This window comes from Chlamydotis macqueenii, chromosome Z, assembly GCF_036417535.1.
Source record: "Chlamydotis macqueenii isolate bChlMac1 chromosome Z, bChlMac1.mat, whole genome shotgun sequence".
NCBI classification, from domain to species: Eukaryota; Metazoa; Chordata; class Aves; order Otidiformes; family Otididae; genus Chlamydotis; species Chlamydotis macqueenii.
Window position 1 is genome coordinate 60,618,466 of NC_141593.1, and position 20,878 is coordinate 60,639,343.

Sequence of the window (20,878 nt, forward strand, 5' to 3'; positions counted from 1 at the left end):
AAAATATGATGATTTTCTGTTGCTTGATACTATGTAGTTACTTTTTATTTATTTTAAGTGTGGTTTTTATTATAAATGTATTTTCAACCAACAGAATTCTAGTAATTGTAGGGAGTGCAGGAAAAATACAATGTCAGATGTTATTTGTTCGTTACATCTGACCCTCTCCAGCTCACGTTTGCCAGAAATATTGGTTCTGCTGCAGTGTCTTATCTGTCTTATTTTTAAGTACTCTGCTATGGAATATTTTCTATTGGTAGTATAATTTTATATGTAATATTTAATATTAATACTTTACTTTTATTAAGGACTTGTAGATTTCTTTTGAAGTTTTAGAGTTATAAAGGTTGTTTGTGTTTTCTCTGCATGCTTTTTTTGGTAAAGTGTAGTTTTGGTAAAGTGTATTAGAATTTAGACCTGTAACTGTATGCCATGAAAAATATTTTTTTTTTTTGGCATAGTGAACACTTAGGTACAGATTCTCTACCGTAGTCTAACAAATGATGGTGGGAAAAATTTATATCAACTTACTTCAAGCAGGAAATGAAACTGTATTTTTCTCTGTCTCACTTACTTAAAAATGAAAAAAAAGAAAGTGTTTGAGTAATACATATGCAAAATAACTGTTATGTGGATACCTTTTTTCAAAATTAGGGGAGACCTTCCTTCAAACAAGGAGCCTTGTGCCATCTTTTTTCTTGTCTTTTTTTTTTTCTTTTTTTTTAAATTGGCTTGTATTGGAATTGCCAAATGACTTTATGCTTTCCGACCTTTAGAGTTTGGTAATGGGTTATTCATAGTATTTTTTACTTCCAAGAGAATATGTCTTGAAACCACTTAGGGGAGGGAGTGTGGTTATTGTAAATATTGAGGGGGTATCTTTTGTATGTCTGTGTGTGATTTGAGACTGGATGCTTAAGTTTATCTTCCTTAACATGCTGCTGTACTCTTCAGTCACTGCCCTTTTTTACTGCCTCAAGGTGAAGATGTACAGAAGGTTTTAGATGAGTGGAAAGAATACAAAATGGGAGTGCCAACCTATGGTGCAATTATTCTCGATGAGACACTTGAAAATGTAAGTACAGAAATAATTGTGAAGGGCTAGAAGGAAGCCAGCATATGCTGGCAGAAGTAATCTTTTTGTTTACATTATTCATCTGGAGCGGGGGGGGGGGGAAAGATGCTTCAGATTCACAAAGACCTGACAGTTACTTGGCACTGTTGAATGTGTACAGAAATGTAATATAGGAGGCAGTAAACACACTTCTGCTTGCTTTCCTGCTCAGTTTGGGCTTTTTATTCTGAGTTGCGTGATCCCATAAAAAATTTCACAGTTCTTGCTAGAACATAGAAAACCTAATGGGTTCCTTCCTCCAGGCTAATGTATCTTTTTTGGAGAAGCAGGGAACGGTGAAGGGAAGACATTTAACAGAAAAAAAAATGGATAGAATAGTGGGTGTTTGACAGTTGCTTTCCTTTGTCTTTTGCAGGTTCTTTTGGTTCAGGGCTATTTAGCAAAGTCTGGTTGGGGATTTCCAAAAGGGAAAGTAAATAAAGAAGAGGCTCCTCATGACTGTGCTGCTAGAGAGGTAAGTTATATTTGATTCCCTCAAATTTAAGCTAAAGAAATTAAATCTTGCAGAGAGCAGAATGAAGACATTTTACCTGGGTATCTCTTTATTGAAATCAGGTGAATTAATAGTCTGTTCTTGCCAGCATCTTTAGCTGTAGTTTTTAGTGCTTTTCTGGGTTCCAGAGTGATAATCAAAAGTGTGATGTAATTTAAAATCACTGTTCAATGTTTTTAATTGTTTTGCACTAACTTGCTAAGTTAAGTGAGTACTACTTGTAAAGTTCTCTGCTGAGCTGTCAGTTTACTTTTTTGGTGCTTGGGCAATGTTACGTACTTTCTGGCTTTTGAAAAATTAATTTCTATAACTGTGAAAAAGTAGAAGAATGAGAATTTCTTATGTATACTGGGCTATGTAAAGACGCTAAAGAATTCAGTTGTAGAAGAATCCGTAAAAATTGTGAGGAACTTTACTTTTCTATTTTTCAGTGATGCAGGAACAAAGGTCAATGTATATGGAAGTAAAATCTGAAAAATAAAATAATCTGTGGGATTTATTGCTGCTGGAGACATAGATATATAGTGAGGCTGCATGTTAAAAATAGCTTGTAAAATAATATTACTGGTATAAACTCAATATTCGTGCAACATAACACATCCAGAATTTTTGACAGGGAAGCTTAAGATAAGGGAATGTAGTAAAATGTATTAGTAATTCAGTCCAACCATGAAGAAAACTATCTAGAAATCACAGATTAAAAAAAAAAAAAACAAACAAAAACCTGTAAAATACACATGAATGAAAAATTCCATATTTCTGATTTCCTGATGGTGCTTTGTGTGACACTCATATTTAGTATGGACTTGGAAAAGCAAAATAAGGTGTTAGATCTTAGCACTGCAGTATTATGCAATAGACATACAAGAAATACACTTTCATAATGGCAGTCACTGATTTCTGAGTGTAGAACGTTATTTATATAGTATCAAATGACTGGCCAAAGAGTGAAACACCTGAACTGCTAATGCAGTGAGCTGTCATTGCAGAAGTCAATGGCTGGGGAAGGACGAGTAGAGACTTAATAAGGTTAACTTAGTTATTCAATGCGTATCTCCCTACCTGGAGTACTGCGTCCAGCTGTGGAGCCCCCAACGTAAGAATGACGTGGACCTGCTGGAGAGAGTCCAGAGGACGGTCATGAAGATGATGAAAGGGCTGGAGCACCTCTCCTGTGAGGACAGGCTGAGAGACTTGGGGTTGTTCAGTCTGGAGAAGACTCTGGGGTGACTTTATAGTGGCCTTCCAGTACATAAAGGGGGCTTATAAGAAAGTCAGGGAAATACTCTTCAGCAGGGCCTGTTGTGACAGAACAGGGGTAGTGGTTTTAAAACAGAGATAGATTCAGAGTGGATGTAACGAGAATATTTTTTTACAATGAGGGTGGTGGAACACCAGAACAGGTTGCCCAGACAGGTGGTGGATGCCCCATCCCTGGAAACATTCAAGGCCAGGGTGGACGGTGCTCTGAACAACCTGATCTGGTTGGAGATGTCCCCGCTCCTTGCAGGAGCGGTTGGACTAGGTGGCCTTTGAAGGTCCCTTCCAACTCAAATGATTCTGTGACTCTATATTGTAAACCTTGTGTATTTGAGAATGTTGTCAAAAGTAAGTATTTCAAAGTAAGTCTTTAAGTAACCTGATCTAGTGAAAGATGGCTCTGCCTGTGCCGGGGTGGGGGGGGTTAGACTAGATGATCGTTGAAGGTCTCATGCAACCCAAACCGTTCTGTGAATCAATGATCCTTCACTGCAAGACCATAAAATATGCAAATGAAAGTTGTTTTTAAATTTCATTGTCTTTCTAGTTGTCTTCAGCAGGTATAACACTCCTATTTTTTTCTTTAGAGTAGCTGACAATGCAGTTTTAAGTTTGTTTGTCAGTGTGAATGTGCAGTTTGAATCTTTAGCACAAGTTTTGCTGTCCTAATGCTAGGTTTTGTTCTAAACGTAATAATGATTATATATGTTGGCAATAGAATGTTCACAAAGTAGGATTGTTGAACGAGAAGAAAAATTGAGGTGCAAGTAAAGCTCGCTAGAATTTGAAGATGTCTTTACTCCCCAAATAGTGGGTTTTGCTGTGAATATGATTTCCATGCATCCATCATTATGGAGGAGCAGCTAGAGACTCCTCATCCATGTTAATAAAGGGCTACATGGAGGTGTAACAGAGTTGTTTCAACTTTTAAGAGAGGCTTGTCTGTCTTAAAGAAATATAAAACACATAGGATCTTAGATACTTTTTCTGTTATTGAGCATATATGTATGTGTAACTGCTTATTTTTCCCAGCAGTGTCCTGCTTTCATGGATAGATCTGAAAAACAGTCATTCCTTCCCTTGTGATGATAGGTTCTGAAAGGATAAATCTGAATACACACACTGATTTAATCTATATGCTTCTCAGGTGTTTGAAGAAACTGGGTTTGATATAAAAGATTATATCTGCAAAGAAGAATACATTGAGCTGCGAATTAATGATCAGTTAGCACGGCTATACATTATTCCAGGAGTTCCCAAGAACACAAAATTCAACCCCAAAACTAGAAGGGAAATTCGGGTATGTGTTTTCTTGTTTGAATCTGTAGGAACCTTGTTATGGAGCTTGATTTTTAAAGCTAATGGTCTGTGGAATAATTAAACTACAAAGCATGATGAACACTTCAAATACTGGATAGAAACGGCATCTCTGCACTTGTCAACTTCTTGCAGCTCTACTACAAAGACTGATTCTTGACCATCTGTCTGACATCTCCATTCATCAGGAAAACAACACTAGAGTGTGCTGTCAAACTATAATTCTCCCCTTCTTTTCTCTTAGGTGATGTATAGGTTAATCATGTCATATTATTCCTAGTTATAGCTGAGTATATAACTATATATTCTTGTGAAGATGTAATTATTTATTGGCAATATACAAAAGCCTACATATCAAAAGGAGAAACTAAGGATTGTGTTCTCTCTTTCATGGCTAATACCATCCAGACTTAGAGAATGGTGTATTTCAAGGAGGAGGTTGGGAAGGGGACACAAAGTGGCAGCTGTTTGGGATGGTTTGTGTACCATTAGGCTTTTGAAAGATATTGTGAAAGGGAGAAGCAGAGACTCTGGTAGTAGACTCTTTGGAAACTTTGTTCCTGGTATCCATAATCTTTGAAGTTTGAGTATCTTTCTTGTAGTGCAATTCAATTTAAAACAGCGATCTCTATTTTTGTGCAGATGGTGCCTCTAAACAGGGCATCTGGCTCTCTAAATAGGAAAAGGTAGTTGTCGTTGACTAGACAGGAGTTTCTTAATTTCTTGCATTAGAGATCTGTTTTTCAAAATATGAAGTAAAAGAAGACGACCTTTGAGGTTTTTTAAAATGTACAGTAAATACTCCCCTTTGTATAACAGTGACCATCTGCATAGGGGTGATGAAGAGTTCTTACAATGACAGGTATTTGTCTCCTTGCTGAAGCACTCTCTTCATCTGATCAAATACAACTGGACGTGCTGTTTTTGTATCTCCAGTAGAACGATATTGAAAACTTGTTCAGTTTAAAACTTATTTCCATAATATGCATCTTATCTGGACCTGGGGTTTTGGTGCTAGGTTCTGCAATAGGAAAACTCATGTGGGTTCTTCTACATGGTGTGTATTCAGAATTCTTTGTTTTGGTCCCCGTTATGCAAAGTATACAGTTTTAATAGTTAAAACTATAATGTGAAAATTAGGACACAAACCCTATCCTTTACCTGTGTTTTTTTCTGTTATAACAAAAACTGAAACTTACTCTGCAAACTAAATCCCCTTCTTTCTGATAATTTTTGAACTAGTATTGGTGGTCTAGTTTTGATGGCATTTTAAATGAAAATAGCAAGAAGAGTAGGGGCTTTGAAAGTTATTTAAAGCCTCTACCTTTATTTATGGCATTCAGTTTCATTGGTTGGTTTTTGAAACCCTTATTCAGATTTTATTTGCTTGATAATACCTTTCATATTTTGGGTGCCATTTCTTGCAATGAGTATGTGCTGCACCTTCTGTTACTTTGTAGTTGCAGTCAGAAGAATGACCCCGTTGTTCATGAACCTTTTATGAAGAACTCTGTTGTGGTCCATTAATTAGTCTTCCATTGTAATTTTTCAATTAAGGGAAATAATTATGGTTGCTACACCTTTGTGACATTCTGTAAGGCTACAGTAGTGGGTATTTTTATTTTATTTATTTATTTATTTTATAGAATATTGAGTGGTTCTCCATTGACAAGTTGCCATGCCACAGAAATGACATGACCCCAAAGTCCAAGCTGGGTTTGGCACCTAACAAATTTTTTATGGCAATTCCCTTCATCAGGTATGTTTGACATGAGACAAGTGCTAGGCCAGTGTCTTTCAGACAACTTTAATTTCTTTAGATTTGTTTCAGTAAGTAGATCTTTTTGTACTTCTTGCTCACAGGCCTTTGAGGGAATGGATTTCCCGAAGGAATGGAGATTCCTCAGAGAGCGACAATGGAGTTTCATCTACAGGGAGCACACCCTCTAAGCCCAACTTGGAAAAAGCTAGGTAAGAACCAGGTCAGTTTAACGCTTCTATATCCTTTCTCTAAAACATTGGTCATACAAGACTGCTTGTGCTTTTTCTTTCTCCGAGTATTCATGTTCTAGTAATAGAATGGATTAACCAAAAAAAAAAAAAAATCGCAGGCATATCATAGAACTGTAAATAGGATGAGGAGTTATTTCTTACATATGTCAGAACTGAGATAATTTCTTGAGTCCTGTCAATGGGAATACAAAAAACAGAAGCTAAAACAAGTTAATAACTTTCAGTGCTTCAAGTTCAATGCTTTTGACACTTCCACAGAAGAAAAACAGGACTTTCTAAGTAGAACTGCGAAGTACTATCAGAAGTAGCTAGCTGGGTAAAACCTGTGGAAGTCAGCAGGGGAACAAGTGCTACTGGCTTTTGATTCAGCTGAGCTAAAAGTGGTAGAGCATACTTCAAAACCTGTAGTCCTAAAGAGAAGGCTATGCTCCAGTAACTTGAGTCAGGTCAGCACCGACACTGACAACAACAGGACGACTGCTAACGTCGACCTCGCCTGCTGTCTGCGGAGAACATAGGTTTCCAGGAGGCAAAACAAAACTGGGTGAATGCAGTGGGCATTATTGCCATTTCCACACTAAGTTATTTAAGCTTGTCTTCCAGGTTGTTCTCAAAAAGCAGAAAATTCTTTCATAGTTCTCTTCTTCTATCAATAGTTTTGAAGTTGTGTTGTAAACTCTGTTTGTTTTCATGTACTAGATCCAAACTTCGCTGCAGTCAGCAGGTGTTTGCAGATTGCTTTTCAGGAGAGCAGTGGGTGAAGCCAAAACAGCCACAGAAGCCATATAATCATCCTGAGATGTCTGAAGCTTTGAAACTAAAGGTAAGTTGTTTCTTATGCAAGCATATGCATCTAGGCTGTTTTAAGTGGATGTCTTTGTTCAGAAGTGTTCCTCTCTGGAACAAAAATACTGAATTTTATCACCATAGAATGCAAAAATAAAAGCATTGGAAAAAAGAAATAAATCTTGGGGATTCTCAGATTTCTTTGACATTAGAGATGGTGGGTGTCAGGTGGTAGTTGTGATGTTTCAGGTATATATAGCAATTACTAGTTACCGTTTTGGTGTCCTCCATGTACCGCTTTGAAATATTTTGGCTACCACTAGTATATATGCATCGGTGTATGGGAACTCCCTGAACTGAAATTATTGTCTAATACAGTGTCTGTAGTAGTGCAGGAGAAACTGAGTAACAGCTGATGACTCTGTAACTTGGGTGTATGTTTGGTTAATTTCAGCCTGCTTCAGTTTGTCTACGAAAGATACTGATTACATGTTTTGAGGTTATTTGAAGGAAAGTTTTAACTAATAAGTAGGAAGTGTAAGTGCAGTGATGTTCAATGCTGCCATTTAAGCTCTTCTCTTGACTACATCTTGGACTTAATGACAGAGTCAGAGCTTGAGGAGCAATGGCAGAAAGCAGTATCAAGACACTTCCAGCCAAAAGAAGCGAACAAATGGAGTCCACAGTCAACCAATTAAGCAAAACCATACCTTGGTAAGAAACACGCAGTGGCTGTCTCATTAACAGGTTCCAGTAATGCTTAACAAATGTCCAGGCCAATGTCCTGCTGAAAGAAAGTAGAGTGCATATCTATCAAAAGTATATTTGATCACAATCTTTGGTATGTGTTTGAAGAAATATGACATTTCTTACCTTTTATGCATATACATCTATAGACAAGCATACTAAACTTCAAATTCTGCATAATGGAAGTCAGTCTTATTTTAGCAGTTGAAAACTTGTCAGCTCTTTCAGTAGACAATCCTGCAGCTTTACAGTTCCTGTCAGGTAATAGCCTACTGTAGTGTGTCAAAATCAGTCAGTGTAGCAGATGTCTTATTCATTCATGTGTGATATGTTATTTCAAGTATGGAGTTTTGTTATGCAACATTTAGATACAAAGTAGTAATGCATATGCTTATTATTTACCTTCTTTTTAGCAAAAATGTTGAGATGTAGACTTGACTTGAATGCCAGATTCTTGTATAATTTTTTAATCATACAGTAGAACTACAGCAGTTTGTAAATTCCAGTATGTCATTCTTGACTTGTTACTTTTTCCTTGCAGTAACTGATTGTGTTTGTCACCACAGTTCTGCTGACTAGGAAAAGGCTCACTGAGATATCTCCCTTTTTTAATATAATGTCTTTTTTATTTTCCCCCTCCTCCCTGTTCTCTATGGCTCTCCAGTTATACTGTGCTGGCTCTTGCGCAGCAGTGAGCTCCAGTTCTCCATGCAACTCAGCTGGCTTGTCCAGGCTTTAGTTTTTCTTATTTATTGTGTGTAAGCTAGATTCTTCCCATTCTGGCTTGTGATTATTACTTTCTTTCTATTTTTCCTGTAAAAGTGCAGAAACCATAAACTCTTGTCCTGTAAAATCCTCACTGTGACAAATGGTTAGTTGTGTTTGGGCCTGAGAGTAGAGGAATGAAAAGTTAAAGAACTGACTGCCCAGAAATTTGGCTGTGTAGGAAAAAAGACTATAATGGGAATCTGTACAATCTTGATGAAAACAAGTGGAACTATTAATACTCCATAGTTACTTTGTAGGCTCTTGAGAGACTTTGCTAAATACTTATGTGGTGTTTCATTTGCATTTTTGTGATTGTTAGTCTTTTGAAGTTTAAATATTTCATGTTCCAGTGTTAATTTTCTAATAACAGTTTGGAGGTCAGGGAACTCTTAATTCACATGGAGTGCGAAGGGCCATACTGTCCTCTGTATTTGTATACTCACAGCAGCATACCTGGGGCTAAAACTTAACTCTTCCCTGGAAAGTTTTAAGCTTGTGTCTCTAATACATGCTAATTTAATTGGCAGTAGCAGCGTGTTTGCAGATACATTCCCCTTGCCTTTTGGGACAAGCCAATTGAAGATCGGAGATCGGACTTATGCGTTTGATTCTTTTATTCCACACCATCATATGCAGGACCTTTCCTGCTTAAAACATTTAGAAAGCACTCAAAATTTTTCCCTAAAAGCCTGCATTTTAAAAATTATTTGTTAACTGTTAAAAGATTGCATGCTTCTGAAAGTCTTGCAGACTTGAAACATGCTTACTAGATAAAGTAAGATGACAGAATTCATGCTGAATTATAAGTACAATAATTCTACACATCAGTAAGTGTGTCAAAGCTAATGCTTAAGCTATACTGCTAAGAAATAGAATACTGTTTCTTTATGAAGTGTGTAATGTATGGTCATTCTCTTAACCAGAAATGTGAAAAAAGGCTTAATCCAAGAAGACTTCAAGATAACTTTGAAACAGGCAAGTGCAGTCTGGATTTCATCCATTGTCATGCATTACAGGCTGAAGGTATCTGATGAATGATGGCTGAGAGTTTTTTCTTGTATGCTGACCTGCCAGATAGAATCATAGAATGGTTTGGGTTGGAAGGGACCTTCAAAGGTGATCTAGTCCAACCCCCCTGCAAGGAGTAGGGATGTCTCCAACCAGATCAGGTTGCTCAGAGCCCCGTCCAACCTGGCCTTGAACGTTTCCAGGGATGGGGCATCCACCACCTCTCTGGGCAACCTGTTCTGGTGTTCCACCACCCTCAGTGTAAAAATTTTTTTCTTAATATCTGTGTTATAAAGTCATATTTTCCTAAGGCAGTCTGAGTTATTATTATTATTTTTTTTAAAATTTGGTTTACTTCATGTGCTGCTGCTTCTCCTTAATTATTAAGACTGTCAGACTATACCAGGTGGCTGAGTAAAATGTAACTGAAAGCTGGGCTAGGAAAATAGCATTGGAGTCAACACAATTCTGGTAACTGAGTGTTGGTTCAAGGCTTTTTGTCCTGCTAGTAATAAGCTACAGTTGATACTGGACTACTCTGGAGACTGCACACAGCTCTTCACTTCCTGCTCAGAAAATAAGGCCGTATTTCTTTCCTCCTTATTAAGAAATGACTTGCAAAACAGCTCCTGTGGGTAAAACTGGCTATTGAGAGTGTCTCCAGATTGCCATGACTTTTAAGATTTGTTCTAGCCAGTAGATGACTTGTAAATATGTCTGTTTTCTGTTTATGACCAGACATACAGACTTTGTCATAAATATTAATTGAATATATATTTGAGGTATGGTTTGTATTGTTATTGATACTTTTATTAATAACTATTTGTTTAAAATTTGTTTCATGCTTTTTTCTCTTTAAGCAGATGCAGCATATGAGATGTGTTGCTCCAGTGAAGACCCACTGCCAGAACATGTAGAGCGACAGTCCGTGGCATGCAATGGCCATTACAAATTTGCTTTCTCATCAAGAGCTTTCTTGAGTTTCAAGTTTGACCATGATGCCATAATGAAAAGTTTTGACCTCTGACAGCAAACTTACTAGGAACAAAAATCAGACTTGCCTGTTGCAATTGAGGAGGTTTCTTATCCAGCCTTACTCTTTCTCAGGAGTTTTTTTTTTTGTTTGTTTGTTTTGTTTTGTTTGTTTTTAAATGCAATGCAGGGACTGACTGGTGGTTTGGAAGGGTTTCTTCTCTTTGCAGTATGGGAGTGGCATAGTCAAGTGTTGCACTTTAAATGCAGTATAGCCTTTGTCCACAAAAGTACCTTCCAGTGTTCAGTTCATTTGTTCCTAGCTGTGCATTAGAGGGCATTCTTTGATCTTTGGTATTTTTTAACTTGCCATGTGTTTTGTAGAATGTCATTGACTTTTTTTGAAACCGTTGGAGTATACCAGCTTGCTAAACTTCTAATTGCTCTGATGTAAATTATTGGACTTGTTAGTCATTACTGTGTAGTACATTGCAATATTACGGCAGTGGCAATGGAACTGATTCTCAGAGGACTGCTCTGTCCTAGTGATTTTGAAACCAAGTTGCACATTTCAAACCTAGCCTCAGCCTGTCATCCTTCCTCTTTCCTGGTTGCATGCCCAAAATACCTTCCCTCCTTCACATGAACTGTTTCTGTTGGCTGGCAATCAGTAGTACCTGGAGTCAGATCTATGGCATACTGACTTCCTGTGCCTACTCTGCCTCTGTCTTCAGTAAGGATACACAAACTGGGTAGAATTTAGCCATTCAAGTGTCTAGCTTAAACTTTTAGGCACTGTCCCCAGCTAGGTAAGAAGTTGCAAAGTCTTGTGTTATCCCATTTGCAGCTGCTTTCAAAAAAAGAAAAGCTTAAACTTTGTTTCTGAGAGGTTACTTGTGTAGAATTAATACTGAATGTAAATAAGCCTCTGTAGATCTCACTGAGGAGGAAGGCAGGTGCATGGATAATAGAGTTCATTGTGTGACACTAAAACGGCTTAATCAGGCTTGCAATAACTATTCTAAGAGTGTCCAGTATTGTATTTTGTGCTGTTGTCCTCAGATCTCTTGTGTAGTGTATGCTCTGTATAAATGCAGTAGTACTGAATTGCACTTGCAGTTAGCGTTTAAATGATGTAGCCTCAGTCGTTTTCAGCTACAGTGCTTTCTTAGTAAAAATATCAAAGATTAGAGGGAGGGGCAGGGGAACAAACAAAAAACCAGTAAGAGTTGAGGTGACAAACTGTGAAATCACCTTCATGACTGAAGTTAAGGGGTTTTGAACACATTCTTTGCAGTTGAGAGAAATGCACTGAAACAGTTTGTCACAGCAGCTTGTGATAACAAGCATGTTGTCCCAGACTTAAAAATGGACTTTTCTCTAAAAAAAGGTGAATAATTAGTAACTTCACAGGTTGAATGAACTAAGCCCTTGTCTCATCACAGTGTGTGTTCATGCACTGAGTCTTTATGCAACACGTGTCATCCAAAACCAAAATCCTGGTCTTCCTTCAACTACCCTACTTCATCTACCCTACTTGATCTGTTACCTAGTGCTTTTCCTCAGAAATAGCTTTAGAACTGTCTCCTGGTTTATGTACCTGCCAGGCATCAGGTGATTTGGGACTCTAATGCTGTGATAATCTTGGTCATGGGAACGCTGGACTTCTATATCAGTCAACAGGAGAAACAGACTGCAGCATTTCCTCCTTCTGGAGGACAAGAGTCCTGAGGGCCTTGCCTTTCAAGACCAAATTGTGAAATAGCTCCATCTAGCTTCGTCTCACTTTGATTTAAAAAAAAAAAAAAAAAAAAGGTATCCAAAGGCTGTTCAAAACAGTAAATGGTGAAGAACAGTAATTGAGAAGGTGAGATAATGCTGGAGGAGGTTATGTTATTCAGCTTCAGGTGAAAACTGATCTTTAGTGACTGCTTTAGTGCAAGTAGTTGATTTCCCAGCAAAAGTGCCTTTACTCATGGTGAGGCAGAGTTTGTATTCATATCCTGAGGCTGCTACTGCCTGTGGAGTTCACAGGACTCTTCTAAGGCATGATTAAATATCAGGCTGTGGAAATCTTTAATAAGTTGACTTTTCAGATAAATTAGTTATATATAATCTAGTGCTCTGTGAAATAAGGGGGATGTTGATGAAACAGTGAACTTGGAGCTTCTGTGAACTGTTTGGGAAATCACATCCCAGACAGAGGAAGTCTTCAGAACGAAGCATGTCCTATGAATAGGAGATGCTGGCTCCCTCTGTATTCACTGGGTCATTTTTTTCTTCTTAGTGAAAGGTTGGTGAAGTGTAAGAGAAATTGGTTGCTTCATTAAGCAACCCAAGGTGGGGCTTATAAATGTCATGATTTCAGTAAATCTAGCCTTAATGTGAGTTGCAAATAAATGTGATAAATATGCAATAACTTACTTCTTTGTATAAGGGTACTGATTCTTGTAGTAGCATTGCTTTCTGCTTTCTCAGTAAGATTTCTAAAACAATTTGTGTGGTGGCATGTGATCAGCCTTATGGGTTCCATCATGCCCCACACTGTGAACACTTTGAATTGTTTACTATTATTTGTTTCTGTTCTTAATTCACCATCCTTTTATAATTAAGTATATTTCTAAGTTTAGAAGTACAGTTTACATTATCTTCTGTAAAACAATGAAGAAACAAGTGAGATACAGAATTTAGTCTCATGAGTTTTGATTTTATGGGAGCTGGACACAAAGAAATGAGTAACTGCATGTCAGACTCAAGAGCTGATGTCAAGATACTTGAAAAACAAACACTGCTCAATTTCAGAATGCTTGTCTCTATGGGGTTATTCAGATTATGAGTGGTCATTCAGTGTTCTTGAAATTAAAGAATCATGGAATAAACAAACATTTAACAAAAAGCCTACAACTGTGAGGGTGCAGGGAATCTAGTACTACTTTGCAGTTTCTAGTACTACCTAAGCTCCCTGCTTTAGCATGAGCTCCTTCACGGAATGCCCTAAACTTTGAACTAAAGAGTGATCTGCCTAATTGAATGACGTATGTTCTGTGCTGAAACGGTATTAACTTCAATTCCTTGATATACCTGCATGCTTTTGAAAGTAGCAGTGTCTTATATAGTTGAAGTCTGGAAATGGTGATCCTGGGAAGAAGAGGGGAAATAGCTTTTATTTATTGCACAATCAAAGTATTTTTTTAACACAATGTAAATTTTTTTTAGACCAAACTTGCATAGTTTCTAATAAAATCTTGGGCTTAGTCACTGTTCCAGGCTTCTGTGCTGTGCTCCAGCCTTCCTCATTTAATTTGGTGATTTGAGAACAATACTTAACTGTGTTTGTTCTTTCACCTACCTGAGTCTGTTAAGAATGTGGCAGTTCCTTTTAAAAACAAGGCAGGTTCTGGTTCTGGCTATTCCTAGCAGACTTACTCTCAGATTGTGATTTCAGATAAAAAGTTATTTTTTCCAACTTTTACTTACTCTAGTAGAGTTACTTTTGTTGATTTGCAGTTTATAGCTGCACTTACATCATTCTGGTGTGAAAAGCAAGAGTCTACATTAAGAACCAAGCTCTAATATCCTGTGCTGCAAGACGGCACTGCTGCTCCCTGGGTGACTGGCTGTCCAGTTGTTGGGTCAGTGGGCTGTTTAATCCTCAGCTACCTGTTTTTTATAAATTCTGAGCAAAAGAGTTTTTTTTCAGAGGTAAAGTCAGGTGCCTTCATCTTTTAAATTAGGAGGTTATACTCTAAATGTGTTAGGAACTTCAAAACTATTGAGAACTGGTAGAGTAGCCTCTCTTGTTGATTTAAAATAAGTTTATTTACAGAAATTGTCTTGCACTGTATATGTTAAATAATCTGGTGCTTACACATGACTTCATAATTTCTGATTGTTTTTGTTATTACAATATTTCAGCTTCTGAAGCAACCAAAATTATTTAAATGTGGTAAATTTCTACAAACTAACTGAAGGTGCTTTTACAGTAAATTAGGCTTGGAAATGTCACTACTCTTGCAGAATATGTTTTTGTTCTTATGCATTTATAGCAATAGTGTAGTTCAAGAATTAAAGTAGGCTAAGTACTAATATTTGCACTGTTCTTAATCCTGTACATAAGCACTGATAGGTGCAGTAGGATTTGTGCTGTGTGTGCATTTCACTGTTTCAAGTAGATTGTGAACTTACAAGGAAGACAACATATGTAGCAGTTACCATGGCCATATTCAAGATCATACAAGTGGAAGTATTCTGGATTAACAGTAGTACATGAAAATTAAACGCTCGGGTTTTAACTTGTCTTTTCATTGGGAATGTTAGGTTAAGATAGACTTAACTTATTGTATAGATTCAGCTTTACAGAAACCTTTATCTTTAAATGGTTCTCAGCTCTGGGATACCTCTGTGAAGTAAATAAAAATGTTTTCAATTCCTCTGTTAATACTTGTAAGAAAAAAAAAGCGCCTGCTTTTAAGTAATTACCAAAATTTCACAGGGTACAGAATGTTTAAATTTGAGTAGGTTCACTATGACATTTACTGAAAACACTGCTGAATATTTTGTCATTGTGAAGCATTTATATTGTTGATCAGAAGAACTAGCTTCTGGTTTCCATTATGGGTTACAGTTCAGTGCCTTTAAGAAAATGATTACAGCTCATGGAGCAGTAATCATTTTAAAATAAGGCATTTATAGCTTCGTAAGAATATAGATCCTGCAAACTCAGTTCTCTACAGCATACTTCCCACTGTGAGAAAAACGTACTTGGCAATTTTTTTAAAGCATGTTTGAGCAAAACTACTAAACAACTAGGGAGATGGACCATTTCTATTGCAGTAGTTGGGTACATATTTTTGTTATGCAGGAAATGTATGCCAAACTGCATGAGTAAGAGCTCTCAGCAGTTACTTCTCAAGCCTATACTTAGAAGAGTATTCTCAAAAACTTCACTATGTCTGCATGGCACTGCAGCTATGTGGAAGCTGTACTTCAGTCCCGAGGAGCAGTTTAGCTGGGTTGGCAAGACACTTCACCATTAAAAAGCAAAACAGACTCCAAAGAAGAAGGTGGGGTTTTCTTCATTAATTCTGGCATAATGCTAGATTCCTGTATGTGTTCCAGGACCCAAGCTGACTCAGGTACTGCTGCCCAAAGATAAAGCTTTTCTGTGCAGCATTGCATGCCTCACAGAAACTAGGGCTTATGCATGAAGGGTTATGTCTTCCTCCTGTTTGTTTAAAGCTCAAGAATTTGATCTGTTTTCCTCACTGGTATGTAACCGGCATATCAGTGCTAATTAAGTAGAAAGTATGTACAGCTGATAGGGTTAAAACCATGTAAAGTTACAGATTTAATTCCATTTCCATTATGTTATCTTGAAGAAAGTTTACATTAGTCACCTCTTCAATTTTAGTAAATAAAATCTGTAACTACCTGTAACATCTGTTGTACTGATTATTGTGATTTTGTTATTCACTGATTCAGAAACTCAAGCACACCATTTAGAAGGCTATGACTAAATGGACATTTTCTTCTATACTGTAATTTTTCTCTGTAAAATTAAATGACTTTATACATAGACATGACTGAAGTATGAAATATAAGCATTGCTGATCTGTGTGAAATGTAAAGCCCATCCTGCTGGTAGGGCTTATTCTTTCACTGTAGAGTGTTTAAATGTTGCCTTAAGCCAGTCAGCAGCACTGCTTACACACAGTGCTAGTAAAAGAAGTATTACGTTTTAAAGTCAATTGCACATGTGGACAAGGGGCCCATCGAACACAATGGAAAGCAAAAAAAAAAAAAAAGTGTTAGAGGTACTGGAGAAATGAAGTATGTGAACTTCAATCACTGCTTTTAAAGTATTTATGAAACAGCAATATTTTTTTTGGTCCATATAACTTGTCATTAAAAGAACTGGATGTGTGGAAACAGTTGTTTGATATGTGCTGTTCCATTTCTGTAAAGTGTTCATTGAAGCTGTAGGGTTTTTTTTTGCATGGGGTAATGTTCCTGAGCTAAAACCTGTGATCAGATCTCCAGTGAGTTCTTACCAACTTGTCATGGCCCCATTATGGGAACTCTCCTGACAGTGTCACACCATCTCCCTCCATGACTTATCTTGGATAAAGTGTTTGTAGTATCTTTAAGCAGACCTGTTCAACAAAAGACGGCAAGGTATGGTAAAGCAACTCCCAAGGCAAAGAAACAGCATTAGAAATTTATTCAGAATATAGGAACATTTGTAAAATAAGTATTATAAATGTCTCTGTATAAATAAATGCAGTTTTTACAATTCTATATCAAATAAACACAAAATGGCTATTTTACAGCAGCTAGAAAAACTAAAAAGGCAGCAACACATTTAAAGCTAATTCTGTAAAGTGAAGTTTCTAAAATTACAATGTGTGATACAGTATTAAAGGAGGAGAAAAATCCTAATAAAACCAGTAGAACAATACTGACATTAATGCAAACTTAGTCACATGTGCTTTGCAATAGCTAAAAGTACATTCAAGCTGGTGAAGGTTTATACATTTAATTAGAAAAAGTACGTTTGTGTTTTTTTTTTTTTCTGAACACACGGTGAAATACAAAGTTTCATGCACTCTGGTGACCTAGAAAATAATAATAAAAAAATTCCTAAGATTAATTAATGAGTGAACAACTTACTTAGGTTCTGTTGTCAAGGACCACCTATTTTTTTTCTTGCTTTGCAAATGTAATGTATTAGTTCTGCAACAAGTGTTAAGTGAGTTAGGTTGCTTGTCTAGAGGTTGGTGTGCTGTATTTCAACAGTTGGGAAGTATTTTTTTGGCATTTATTCTCAGCGTTGGTGCCACTTTAACAGGTACACTGGAACTGCAGCTCATTGTTAATATTGAGCAGTTTTTCACAGTGGCAGTAAACTTTTCACCACGTCCCTAGTGGCCTTTTCCAGTACGCCAACAAATGAAGCAGTAGCTGCTTACTTAGGCAAAATAACTGGTGGTCTGGCAAACAGCTACTGCTGAGGCTGTGTGATACCAGTCTTGTTTTTTTTTTTCCATCTTTTAGATCCATGGGAAGAAAGAAGGAGTGCCTTGCTTACATTTCCTATGATGTATAATTTATTCTAAAACACTTCTAGAGCACAGTTGGCAGGGAAGATAATGCAGTAAATGTAGTAAACCAACATTCAGTTTAGCTGATTCTGCATAATCATTAAGCCTGAAAAAGGCACTGAGGGACACTGTAGCTTTTTATGCTTTTAAACCCAGGTGCATTTTATAATTTCTTAATGTGTGTGTTTCCTTTAAGACAGGTTTCAATTCAAGTGCTGTAAGCTTCATTGTATAATGTTTAACAGCTTCTCTAGCTACCAATAGAAAAAAAATTGAGTCTAAGGAAACCCAGTGCAGCAGTGTTTTCTAGTCACCTTAAGCAAAAGGTATTTCACATGGTCAGTTTGAGATAACCTCAAGTTATGTGGGTGTTTCAAATGCAAGAAGACAAAACTAACTGCATTTTTGGCCCAGTACACAGTGGATTGTTTTCTTTGTGTTTCTTCAAGAACAAGTGTCATTGGCTACCAGTGAAGTATATGGCAAGACCCTACATTGCTGTTTATTGGCGAGAAACTTGTTGGAACACCACAGATAAATAGATAGCAAAACCAAAAAGACAGTAAGACAGCACTGTGCCTGTTTCCTTTACAGCTGGTTTGTGAAAAATTTAATTCACATTATGAATTAAGAAGTACAATTATCATGAGAAAGAGGACTGAACAAAACCAGTCCCAAGGCATCACTACATACAACTTAATTTTGAAATCAGCATTGTTTTAACTTGCTATTGCAGTCAGTCATTTACGATATTGGCTTTGTAGCTGATGCATTGGACTCTAGAGAAGTATGAATTGCTACCGTAAGGAAAAAAAGAAAGCAGCAGCTACAGTAATAAGAATGTCATGAACACTAACTGCTACACTTTCAGATGTAACCAAGGTGTAACAATAATGTCATATGCTGAACACAAATTCCCACAATGATTTTGGCTGCCTGGCCAAACTTAAGAGCAGACAAAAACAGTTCAAGTCCTCTAAAAATACTTCCTTAGTACTAGAAACTGGAGGAATAAATGAGAGAAGTTATAATTCTAAACACACTAATAAAACTTGAGGTGCAACTCAACATGTAAAGCTAAAAGAATAGGTGACAACTGAATCAGATTCAGCATAGAAAAGAGAGCCTGAAAAATACAAACTATAGGTATAACACAGTATCAGGCTAATGAAGTTAACGGACCCCTTGTTTGGCACTGTTAAAACAAACGTGGAAGCTGTTTTATGTACTCGGTCAAAAAGAAGCAAATTCTGAATGAAACAGGTGCTACAGCAGACTCCAGTATTTTGCTCCCCAGAGAAATAAACCTGAGTGCCGTGAATTGCTTAATGTTCATTACCATAATAGGCCAACATTTTCAATTCAGTCACTTCAATAATGCAGTAAGATTATGTGACTTACTTAAACAAAAGAAGGTAATGTTAACAGTAAGAAAAAAAAATAACCTAAGAAGCTGTATGAAGACCTCACCATTCACATTCTGTTTGTGGCTGTATATCCATACACCTACACATTTAGTTTTGTGCCTATGTATTCAATATTAAACAGGTACATTCCTAATAAGTACCTTTTTTGGTCAAAACAAATATAAAAAGAAGACATTCTACCTCTTGATCACAAAAAGCTGTAATAAGCACTACACACATGACAAAAATGGCCCAGCTTCTTAAAGAAAACCCTGGCTATAATGTATTAACAAGAAAAACGAACTGTTTCACAAAATAATTGCAAATACCATGCAATATAAATTGAAATTACAGGTTTCCTGTAATTTCTTAACAAACCTTGACACAGACTATCTGTCAGGGTGAAACTCACAGCCTTTAGTCTTCTCACAAACTGTAAGAAATACACCATTATCATAGTTTTCAGAGATACAACTAGGGTTTCTTGGTTTTTGTTTTTTTGTTTTGTTTTCTTTTCTTTTCTTTTTCAAATCAACAGGAGCTTACCTACTGTGTGTAACAGTACTGCAAGTACAGTACAAAAAAGCAAGCCAGTGTATCATATCCCCACTCGGCAGCTGCCTATTTAGTTGATTTAACCACACCAGCAAGTCTTGAGGGTAGAATGCAGAGTTGTGTGCCGAGGGAGCTCAGGCATTGGGAAAATGCTCTCATTAGCTCCAAACTGCCCAAATCAAAACCTCTTAACATGAATTATTTTGCTATGTGACACTGTCACCCATGGGACATACATAAAATGGAAGAGAACTTGTATGAATATAGACACAATGACATAGACAATGTACATAATTATAGCATGATAATTCAGGCACTGCCATTTTACATTATGAAACAGTCCTTGGTTAACGCTTGTATTATCCCCATGGCACCTCTCTGGCATCCCAGAGAAGGTGCTTAAGTGTGTCAGCGTTGACTGTCAGAGCTTTTAGTGTATGAACCTACCTAAAAGTCAGCCTTCAAAAGAAATTTGCAATGGCACCAAGCATCTTTGAAAGAGATGCATTTAAAGTGAAGTTTCATTGGTGTGTGGTCTGGAGTTCTCTTCTTCTAATAAAGCTATTCTTTGTTTGAGCATCCTTACTTGCGTTTCATGTCTCTCCACCATGGCCATCATTTGTGATTCCAGTTTCTTCAGCTTATTTTGATGCTTTTTCTTTGCTTTTTCATAAGCTGCTACCAAGTTGCTGTTAGACATGCAAAGCAATAAAAGGTCATTCAAAAAGGCCTGTTCATAGCAAGTGCTACAAAAATCCACCCCAAAACCCCAACCTTCAGGGCACTCCAAAGTTTGGGTACTGATCATCTTCCTAAAATCTACTAGTGCTTTAAAACTCATGAAATCCAAACCTTACTGATCCAAACCAAGATCAATGCTAATCTCTGTATCTTTTGGGGAGCAAGTATACACCTTTACTGGTTACTGAAAACATTTTTAAACATGGCTCAAAGAGCCAGCTAGAGGTTGCTTATGATGATCTCGCAGAGCACTGTTTGCAATACACGATACCACATTAAACACATAATGCTTTACAAAAAGATTGCACGACCAGAATCTGCTTACAAAATCCAGCATTGATTCTGCATTTTCCATTTAAAAAAATATATTCAGAGGCTGGAATCTTGTGCTAATTTGTCAGCTGCTAAATATCTTCTGTGCCTCCACCTTGACTCAGTACGAAAGCTTGAGATGGGTACTGCTCCTTTACCACAAGGACTTTCAACTATAATTTATTAATGAAAATTACATTGTAAGCAATAGGCTTCTTGCAGGAAGGGCAGCTACCATCCATCATATTCTCAGTGCATCCAAACA

The 20,878-nt window shown here is 37.0% G+C and overlaps 2 protein-coding genes across 8 annotated transcripts in view; one reads left to right on the plus strand and one right to left on the minus strand.

The window, feature by feature from the left end:
• DCP2 (decapping mRNA 2) overlaps nt 1-20,878 on the plus strand; it is a 31,318-nt gene that overhangs the window by 8,592 nt on the left and 1,848 nt on the right. The window contains exons 3-11 of one of the 5 annotated variants that reach the window (XM_086771210.1): nt 948-1,075; nt 1,491-1,589; nt 4,036-4,188; nt 5,852-5,964; nt 6,069-6,176; nt 6,918-7,041; nt 7,611-7,718; nt 9,443-9,494; nt 10,391-13,426. In XM_086771210.1, coding sequence (XP_086627336.1) covers nt 948-1,075; nt 1,491-1,589; nt 4,036-4,188; nt 5,852-5,964; nt 6,069-6,176; nt 6,918-7,041; nt 7,611-7,718; nt 9,443-9,494; nt 10,391-10,554 — 1,049 coding nt within the window. In that variant the 3' untranslated portion in view covers nt 10,555-13,426. The other 4 variants (XM_086771206.1, XM_086771207.1, XM_086771209.1 and 1 more) reach the window with 4 other exon arrangements.
• The window catches only part of MCC (MCC regulator of Wnt signaling pathway), a 212,406-nt gene continuing 208,230 nt past the window's right edge, over nt 16,703-20,878 (minus strand). For all 3 annotated transcript variants that reach the window (XM_086771198.1, XM_086771196.1, XM_086771197.1), the window contains one exon: nt 16,703-20,249. In XM_086771198.1, coding sequence (XP_086627324.1) covers nt 20,069-20,249 — 181 coding nt within the window. In that variant the 3' untranslated portion in view covers nt 16,703-20,068. The remainder of the gene's footprint in view (nt 20,250-20,878) is intronic.